Genomic DNA, 10,481 nt, shown 5'->3' on the forward strand with positions numbered 1-10,481 from the left:
GGGCATTTCATTTATAATGTCTGGAATGTCCCATTGGAGGAAGAATTTAGCTCTGAATCACTATTCAAGGACAAGTATTGTATCATGAATCATTATCATGAAATTTTATTTTGTAATCATTCTAGACAAGAAAGCGCGTTATCATCCTTTTTATCAGAATAACAGGATTAGTGTTGTTGTGTTACAATATCATTTTTTCTTTTATTGTGAATAAGTAATTGTTTTTAATACAGAATAGAAAAATGTTCATTATTAAATGCAGTTTTGCCTTGCTATAACAATATTTGAGGAAAAGTTATATTTTAAACATACTAAACAAATTTTACATACAACATTTTTCAATTTGAACGTTCAGCAATTTTAGTAGATACAAAGACATTTAGTAATGTAAAAATTTTAATAGTGTCATAGAGAGCGACAGAGTCAAGTGCAAATGGTTAAAATAATAACGTATAGCATAATATTCTGAGACCTTATAACTTTTCTGTGAGAATATCTACTTCAGATTTTTAGATGTTCGATTATTCTTATAACTGTAATAATTGATACTGCTTAGTACTATGCACTGCTATATTCATTAAGTTTTTTTAACATATTTGTGACAGTACTTCTTGTAGATATATTAGTGTTTCTGTTGTTCCTAATATAGCGGCTGTTCGTTTTAACATTCTGGGTCAAAATAAACCCAGGTTCCGCCGATGCGTCGCGCGTCGGACGGTTACACAGTGTCCTAACTAAAGAGGATGTTGCTGAAGTAGACCCCAGTTATGAAAAAATCGATTTCTTTATTACATTTTTGAAAAGTATAGGTCCTCAAAAATACCTTTCCAAATGATACTGAAATTCATTGAAGAGATTTAGAACCAAAACCAGCCGTTGCAGTAAGAGACTGTTCTTCATTGGAATTGCAAGATCAAAGCCTTGAATACCTAAAATGCTCTTAAAAGCATCTACATAGCTATTAATTTGCAGCTTCTTTGTGTGAACAACGTTCGAAAATGAAACCAGGAGTGTGCCGGTGACCGGTACAGCAATGTGTTTAGGAGCATGGCAAAAATAAGTGCGCAAGCCACTCACCCGGATAACCCTCTGGAATGACTATTTCCGGTCCCACCTTGACGTCGTGCCTGTACCGATGTATCAACAAAGTCGCGGTGACGCGAAGTGATCTCTGCTGCTGTTTGTAGAGCAACACCGGCCTGCCGCCGGTGCCTTCGAGCCTGACGACTCTCGGTAACGAGAATCGATCGAGAAACTCTCGCAGCGGCATGTACCCGCCGCTGGAACCGGAACTACCCTCTGCCGTCGCCTCCCTCGAGCTCGGCAGGGACTTCGGCAGTGACGGCACCTCTTCACTGGACATCGTCGAGAATTCACCGTTTGACGACATTGTTCCGCGCAACTGTTCGTCACATGTTCATCGATCCGACCGAGAACAAGTATTCCTTTCGATTGCTATTGCCACGGCACTCTATACCACGAGGTTGCATCGTCGAGTCTCTACCATACTTTCCAGAGCAACAAGACTGTCGATCCCGGACGTGCAAGCATAAATCCCGCGTTTGTCTCCGACAACATTTTCTTCTCCGGTCAACTACCGGCACAGAAACCCGTCGACGATTATCGATTCCGGCACTTTCCTCGATTATGTCACCACTTTCCACTGGTCGCCGCGGAGAGTACGAACTATCACGACCGACGCGACGGGGATCGTCACTGGCCGGGAAAGGATCTCGGAGTCGGTCCCGATCCAACGATCTAGCGCGACCGAGGACTCATTCACTGTACACTAACTGTTACCGCGGGCAACAGCACGCAGTGGACTCAACGATCACGTCCTCTCCTCTCCGAACTCGATCCTAGACGTCTAAGAACGAGCCTAATCCTTCGCCTGGCGAATCCTTCGAGTTAGCACCGAGGAGACTCTCTTCTTAAACGTCTCGATCGCGAACTGTTCACCGTCGACGTCAGACTGGCGCGGTCGGATCATCTCCTCTTCTCGCGCAACGATGCTAGACGGAAGCGGTCTTCGCGTCATCCCCCCGGAACGGTGTTCACGATCTCGAGGAAATCGAAACGGCCGCGGAGAACCAGATCTAGAAGATTTCCACGGACGATCAATTCCGCCGGGCGTCAATGAACCACGGAACCGATTCACGGGTACCAATCTCTCGGACGGCCGACCTCCCTTTCACAGAAACGACGATATATTCCCCACGGTTCGAGCCCCGTGGCGTCTATGATTTAGCGCTGGCTCTCACGTGGCCACGGGGAGTATCTCGCTTTTATCGCTTCGGATGCAAGCAGTTCCCGTCAGGCCCATCGATAAGTAGGCTCCGACTGCATCCTGGTAGCTCGCGGGAGCCGACGTTAGGGGATGAGATATGGGCACTTCGGGGTGTCTTCTAAACGCGGGGATCTAGAAAGAAACGGAGAGTTTCGATTAGGTGGTCGAACCTAACAGGAACTGTGCACGTACGTACCGATTGGATCGCGTGGTTAGAGATCCTTCTTGAAAGAAACTACTCCTGTTTTGGAAGAGGATTCGGGGTGGTAGGAACGTGTGGCGATGTCACGACGCACAGCTTGGAGAAGAACCGATCGAACCGGCGGACGCGAAGTCACTGAGCCCGGCGTGACTGAGCCGAGCGTAAGAGGCCCACTCAGTGGGCCCCACTAACACCGACAACGCTGCCAACTGGTCGTGTCGGACCCACTCCGACATACAGAGCCCTGTCGGTGACCATACCAGCGAGCACCGACGCGACGGCGAACTTAGCCTGGAGTCCTCGCCAGGCTAACAGAATGCCTGCCTGCCTTCTCTTCTCTGCCTATGTTCGGCCGACCCACGAGAAGTGGGCTTATTCAATAGAGGCTCTATTGTGTTCGAGGAGCTGTTCAACGCTCCGACAGCATCGAACCGCCCTTAATAGTTTCTCTAGAAACGTAATAGGGTGTGGTAAGTGAAGTCGCTGTATGTACGCGTCTCTGGTTACAAGTATCAACAGTTTGACAGCGGACAACCGAGCTGATACTGTTGGCTACCAGCGAATTAGCTGGGACGAGGTGAACGGAATTTTGTTTGTGGTTCTCGCGGATAGAGGAGTTTGGAGATGTTTATGGATTCCTCGGTCTGGAGTGACGTAGCGATCTTGACTTGGCTGATGGAATGATCTGTGATTGATGAGTAGACAGCGGATCTTTATGCAAAATTTAAATTTTCTACCTGTATTCCAACACGCTGAAGTGGATTATGAATTTATTTTCTCTCTTACAATTAGTATGGTCTAACCCCTTGCCTTACGATTTATTTTACGGTTTCCGTGATTAGAACTTTTTTGTAGTTCGTATACTTTCCTAAAAAAGGAGAAAATTTATATAGTATACTCACATATTCTCCGATAGCTGTACATTAACAAAACCAAAGTAGAATTTTGTTTCGGTTTAAAGGAAATTAGTAGCATACATATTTATTAGACTCTATTTAGAATTTTCATCACGAGTCAGACACGATATTGTAGGGGAAGGGGACAGTATTTTTAAATTCTTCGAATATTTTTACTGTTTTGAACTAGACATATTCATTTTTTTCATAAATGCATACAGTTATTGGTGAAATTGGTAGAATTTTTGCAAGAAACGAAAATGAAAATTCTTTTTTCAATGATTTTAATAAGCCTGGATTCATATAATAATATTCATAAATTCATAGATCTCGTTGTATTTCATGGTTGTAAAAATAATAGAGTGGATGGAGTATAAAGTGATTTGACTACTTTACAATAATGAATAATAAAAATAATAATAGTAATAATAATGAAAATTTGTATTTTAATATGTAACGTAATTGGATACAAATTTTGCTGGTATAAAATCAGATTCAGTATGAAAAAGTTATTTGCCAACTTGAATGATATTATTTAAATCTGTGTTTAAAAAAATGTAATTCTATAATAATAATAGTAGATTTAATATGATGATTACAGAGAAAATATGACGATTACAATACGAAGATTTAAAAAATAGTTTACAGAGAAAATATGACGATTACAATACGAAGATTTAAAAAATAGATAAACAAAAGTCAGTAAAAATAATGTAACTATAGAATTGAATTGGTTTCAGTGAAAAGTTTTAATATTAGAAGCAACGAAATTATTTTATAATCGTCGACACACACACAGTCTATCAGTACAGCAGATATGTATGTTATAAATTCAGAGCATTTCATTATTCAAATATTTTGCAGATCGCGTTGTTTGAATTGTAAATGTAGAATAGCACAATACAGTATTCCAGCAACCTATATTATTAACCACGTAACTGTAACTCCTTAAACAGCAATCTCCTGAACGAATATGCGAGGAGAAGCAACTGGATCCTCATAGAAGATTGTCCAAAGTAAAAAGGCTCGCTGTAAACACGTACCCGTCGCGTTACCTTATACAGTTATCTCTAACGCTAAAGGCTAATAGTACACACGCCCCATTTTGCAGCATCCATGCACACATATCGCTCATTTGCTGCAACCATGACGTAACAGTTTCTAGTTTTTGAGTTATCGATACAGAAAAATTCGTTCTTGCTTATACTATTATAGTTTCGTAAGCGAGTATCCACAATTTATCACACACTTGCAATTGATACTGCCATTCCTGCATTACTACATATATTTGATCTAATTGGATAACTTCAATATTGATAATTTGAATTTTAGAGTATTAAGGTTGGTACAAAAATAATGGCCCACTTCTTTTGCTTGAAATAATTTTGCCTCTGCCTTGAAATAATTTTGATAAATTATTTGTGAAAGACAAAAAGAGAATTCGGCCTCTATATTTGCATTAATGTAATGTTAATATACTGTTGTAAATGTAATTATAATTTTTTCCTTTTCTTCATCAATAATATATTTTATTTTCGTACATACAGTGTTACTCGAATTAATATTCGGACGCTCTAAAAAAAGACGATAACTTTTTTAATATTGTACTGTACGATTTGAACTTTTTTGGGAAGCTGGAGCAATTAGTTTACTATAGGATGTGAAAAGAAATTGTGTGAAAAATTACAATTGATCGGAATTGTCGAAAAAATACTAAAAGTTGCATTTTAAAACGTCCTGTTTAAATTTTCAATATAGATCCACGTAAAAAAGTTTTAAAATGCAACTTTAAGTATTTTTTCTACAATTCCGATCAATTGCTACTTTTAAAAAAAAAATTTTCACATCCTGTAGTAAACTAATTGCTCTAGCTTCCCAAAAAAGTTTAAATCGTATAGTACAATATTAAAAAAGTTAACGACTTTTTTAGAGCGTCCGAATATTAATTCGAGTAACTATAACAATTGATGAAATGCTGTACATGTCTCCTGTTGATTACTTTTTTTCATACTGAAATCGTGATTTGTTAGTCAAGTTACCGGTTTCAGGAAGTGAGCGATATCTTTAATTCTACGATTTGATTCGCCTACCCGTCCCGACGCGTGTCCGGGACAATAAAAATTACACGGGTACAGCATGGTTCCTGGGAGGCTTGGAAAGTGGAACGACCTTGAGTTTCATTGTTGAACAAATGCTCGCGAGAACAAACGTACGAACTGGTTGCATCAGAGAGTTACGAGTGATACGTTCGCACGATTCGTCCGCGATACTTTTTTTTTCTCCGTTTCACGGAGAATCACACACTTTTGTTCGGGGATTGCGTACATGCCGTGATACGTAATAACGATGTACGGTACTAGTCTGGCCCGTTGCCACATCAGAGGAACGAGATAACTCGCCACTGTCTTCTGTCCGTTAGGTGATCTGCGGAAAGCAATTGTACAAGGATGGATTAACAGTTGCGTAATACCACAAAAACATATTGTTACGTTGTTACATCCCCTTGCACTATAATATTCCTAGAAGATACCGAACGAAATCTATTGAATATATATTTTATAAATTAGCAACTTTTTCCTTTGCGAAAACGTTCTCCGCGGTTTTGTTAAGGAGTTATTAACGAAAAACATATGGACCAATCAGAGCGCGGACATTGGCGAGCTCCGCCCACATCCGGCAACACTGCCGCGCTCTTATTGGTCCATGTTTTTCGTTAATACAGTAAATCCTCCATAGTCGCAAGAGCCTCGGGAGATTCGTTTGCACAGTTCGTTGACAGACACTATTTTTTTGACACCGTGTCTCTTTCTTTCCCATACGCTGTTCTTCCTTGGGCTCGAAACATTCATCGTCAATTAAACCACTATTATTAATTATATCGTGTTTAGTGTCACTTTAATCAGAAAAATGCCAAAAACAAGTTGGTGAAAATCCCATAGAAAAATAATGAAAAATAAAGAAGTTTTGTAATTGGATTAGTAGTGGTTCACACCGATATACCCGAGCCGAGATCAGATTACTACAGTGGAGGGGATATATTTTGTGCCTTCAACGTGTTCGACCTTTTTGCGACTATAGGAGAATTACTGTAACGCCATTACCATACCGCGGAGAACATTTTTGCAAAGGAAAAAGGTACTTCAAATGATCTCGGCAATCGCCATTGGGGAATATGTAAACATACAATAAATATAAATTTTCTTTTCCTGCTTGTAAATTATGAACATCAAAGAAGTTGTAATCACTGTAATCGCAAAATAAATCGTAGTGCAAGGTGTTAAACTTCCAATTAGTCACAGATTTTTTTAACCATTCGTCGTATGATTTTCTTTATGGCTATTTAATTAACCTTTTAACTGAGGATGACGAGTTAACCCTAAATGTCCATAATTAAGAAGGCACTTATTTGAAAGGTTAAATTAGAATATTGTAATATCATCTTGTGCCTTGACATTAATGAATTTTCAACTCTTTCCAGATTAAAAAATGGAAAATTAGAATTTAATGTAATTTAATGTAATACAAAAATGGAGAAATTGATGAGACAAGGGAGAAGATACGTTTCTTTTTTAGTAGAACACAATTGCGATAGTATTCAAACTTTGGGCGACGTGTTCCTAGAAAGGGAAACGTTTCGCGGTATACCATTGCGATATTCAGAGTAGTGTAGCGGCACTGTTAATGGGCCAGGCAAAACCAGGACAGCTCATCTTGATAAACATTTATGAGTACAAAGTCTCTGGTACCCTATACCCTCGCGAATGTAGTAGCATTTATTTGGTCGTTACACTTCTTTATGGCTTGTTGGACAAGATTCCTTGGGTGTACATAAGAAATCTGGATTATTGAGACCATATCGTGGCTGCTACGTCTCTCGAAGGGCCTACATATTATAATACACAGGGCCAGCGCAGAAAACTAATGGCAACCATAACGAAATTAATGTTATACCTTTTGAATTAATATCAAATCCTGAAAGATCTTGCACGTTTATTCGAACGCGAAGCTTAAACGCAAGAGAAATGTTTATGGACGCTAAGAATGAGATTGAATATGACGTTACGGTTGATTCATGCATATTTTAGTGCGGGATAACGTGTTTGCTTTTATTTGTACTTATTAACTTTGCTAGTAAGAAGTTTCTCATTTTTTAATGCAGATTGATGTATTTCTGGAATTATAATGGAATAAATGAAGTATAACATTTTTTGTATACTTTATATACATTTTAACTTAAAAATGTTATTCTGTTCTTTTACGAAAGAGGGTTTGGAGTATCAGCAATTTTCGTCTATGTTTTATAAAATCCTTATCTGTAAAAAAATCGTTGATTTATAAATTATTTATTTTGACATTAATTCTGCGTCTTTGTTTATGATTTATTATGGACTTGTTTTATTATGAATTCATTATGAGTATTAGTATAAATTTTAAAAGGTATTTGAATAACAATTTTGAATAACGAATTTAAAATTTACTGATTAAAACAAACAGTCTTCTTTGCAGACCACGCGAGTAAACTATACATAATAAATCTGTTTTATTTCGCTCTGCTAAAATCCGTTATACACCCACGTTTAACTATCAGTATTCAAATCAATATCTCATGAAATATTCTCTTGACTGTTCTATTCTCTATGGTACGGGTTGCGTCCTAACTGTAAAAGTAATCAGACTAGAATAAAAAATCATAGAGCTCCCACTTGTTCTCTTTTAATGTGCATTTTATGCTAAATGTCCTGGACGCAAGAAGACAAAAGGATATCCTGAACTAGGATTAATAAATTACGTTAAATTCATAACACAAAAACCATTTCTTGATATGTAGCAACTCATAGTTTTGTTAGTTATAATTATTAGAATTTTAGTGAAGTTAAATGTAAGAAAAAGATAAGAAATAATGGACAGATAATTTTATTTTTCATGAAAATTCGTAGTCAACTTATGGGTAACCTCCTTTCTGTTACACTATTAATCATGCAGAGTGTTATCGCAGCAGATGGCCCATTTTTGATAGTGTAGTCAGAGTACGCATACGAAATTACACACGACCAAAGAAATGCGCGCTCCGAAAATTTTCCTTTCTGAAGAATAAATACTTTTCATGAAAATTCAAAATGTTCATCTCATCTTGCAAATGTCAAATTATTCTGAAGCTATTAACATTTTTTATCATTTACAGAACACATACATATATGTTATGGCTGGTAGCGAACGTTTTGAGAATGTGAGAAACTATTTAACACCCATTTGTTGCAATCAAGGTAGTAAATTTATAGTCTACTTATCAGATCTCACTATCTATGGCTGGCATGTAATTATCAGAATCATCTGATCTCCAAGGGTTACCACTACCGTCGGTCCAACACCCAGGGACAGATCAAGCTAGCAAAACGAGTAACGTATGACTGATCGAGGCTGTCGATCATTGAATATCCTGCTAACGTGCCTCCGGCAGGTACAGTGCAGATCTATGAAGTACCGTATACTCAGCAGTGGGCCGCCGAAATCGTAAAAACAGGCAATAATGACCAATTTTCAATACGCTTATGGCTCTACCGTTATCGCTGAAAGGTGCCAGTCGCGGCTGCTGATCCTAGTGTTAGAGTCAGCGAGGTATTCCGAATTTGATAGCACGTTTATTGCAGCACGACTACCACCGTTTACCCCCAAAATCAGTTGGCTAACGCGCGCACTTTCAGAGATGATCGATCATTACCAGACCCTCGAGGACACTTGCGCTCTCCACCCTAGGCCTAATGATACCTTCTAACCACCGCCAATCTATGATGCAGGGTATCATCCACTCTCTTGCTTTAATCCTTCAGTCCTTTTGCGAAGGACACTGCCCTCCAAGCACACAAAGATGGTTATTGGGCAACGACACTGCCATTCACATTCCTATACATACTTATAGTGTTTAAGTGTGAGGCATCATCCCCTCCACTTTGTACCATTCTGGGACAGCCTGTAGACATATGTAATAACATAGTTTACGAAGCTTCCAAGTCGTTTTTTAAGAGAACGTTTGATTTGAGACCCATTGTTTCTTCCAGACTTTTGTTCAAGACTTTTGTTCAAGACTTTTGTTCAAGATTTCTGTTCAAGATTTCTGTTCAAGACTTTTGTTCCTCGTGATGAGATTTGTACAATGCAGTAAAAAAATGTTTGACCTTGAAGAAATGGTCAAGGTCAACGCTACTATGATAGTCGCGACAGATAAGTTGTGTACATCCTGCATTATTAAAGTCCCGAACAAGTGAATTGACACTATTTGTGCAATATTCCCCATGAGAGGACCCCTCTCTTAGCAGCCGGGGAACACTTAGAAGACTGTAGCGCGGATAGGCGAGGATACGCGAATCGTCGAGTTTATTAATACCGTCGGTAGCGATGTCTCGGTCCATTTAATTCTATATTTACCGCGGTCGCGTTTGGTAGCCAGGCGAGATAGCGACTAATCTGTGGAAAGGATCAGTCAAGGCGAGCCGGAGGGTCCATCGCGATTGCTTGCTCCGTGGACGATCTTCCCACGGTGTGTTGGCTCTCGCGGATCGTCGGAAAAGAATCGGGAGCCGAGGCGGCGAGTGCAGCGCAGCCTTGCAAGGACAAGGACGCCATTTTAGATGTAAGCGCGCAAACAATTATTATTAACTGGCGTGAGCCAGGGTGTGGCGGCATCGGTGTTCCCGAAGACAAAGCTACCAAGAAAGAACCGGCACCAGCACCACGATGGGAAGTGCCACGAAGATGCAGAATGCGCGATTAAGCACTTTTACCGGAGCCAAGGTCAAGGACGAGGAATCGTAATAGAGCGCAACAATTATTTCACGGTGTTCGTCTCTTGAACCAACAGCTACGAGATGCCTACGGGCAACGGAGGATGCAACGGTACTCGAATTCTCGTAATTCTTTCCAAATTCATTGTTCGGTTCTGAAAAAGCTACAGATTTGTTGTTCGGGCGGTGTTTGTGGACCAGAGATGAGACTAGACTGCGGATTTTATCCATTTATGACAAAAATGGGTACGTACAATTTAAAGCAGTGGACATATTAAAAAGATTTAAGGACATCAGTGTATTATTTTCAGCTGAAC

The 10,481-nt window shown here is 39.4% G+C and overlaps 1 protein-coding gene across 1 annotated transcript in view; it reads right to left on the reverse strand.

Moving 5' to 3' along the window:
* LOC143215954 (uncharacterized) overlaps positions 1-2,646 on the reverse strand; it is a 30,632-nt gene extending 27,986 nt beyond the window's left edge. The window contains exons 1-2 of the mRNA XM_076438600.1: positions 2,484-2,646; positions 1,078-2,419 (exon numbers count right to left, since the gene is read on the reverse strand). Coding sequence (XP_076294715.1) covers positions 1,078-1,390 — 313 coding nt within the window. The 5' untranslated portion in view covers positions 1,391-2,419; positions 2,484-2,646. The remainder of the gene's footprint in view (positions 1-1,077; positions 2,420-2,483) is intronic.
* Positions 2,647-10,481: the final 7,835 nt, after the last annotated feature.

This window comes from Lasioglossum baleicum, chromosome 14, assembly GCF_051020765.1.
Source record: "Lasioglossum baleicum chromosome 14, iyLasBale1, whole genome shotgun sequence".
Classification (NCBI taxonomy): Eukaryota; Metazoa; Arthropoda; class Insecta; order Hymenoptera; family Halictidae; genus Lasioglossum; species Lasioglossum baleicum.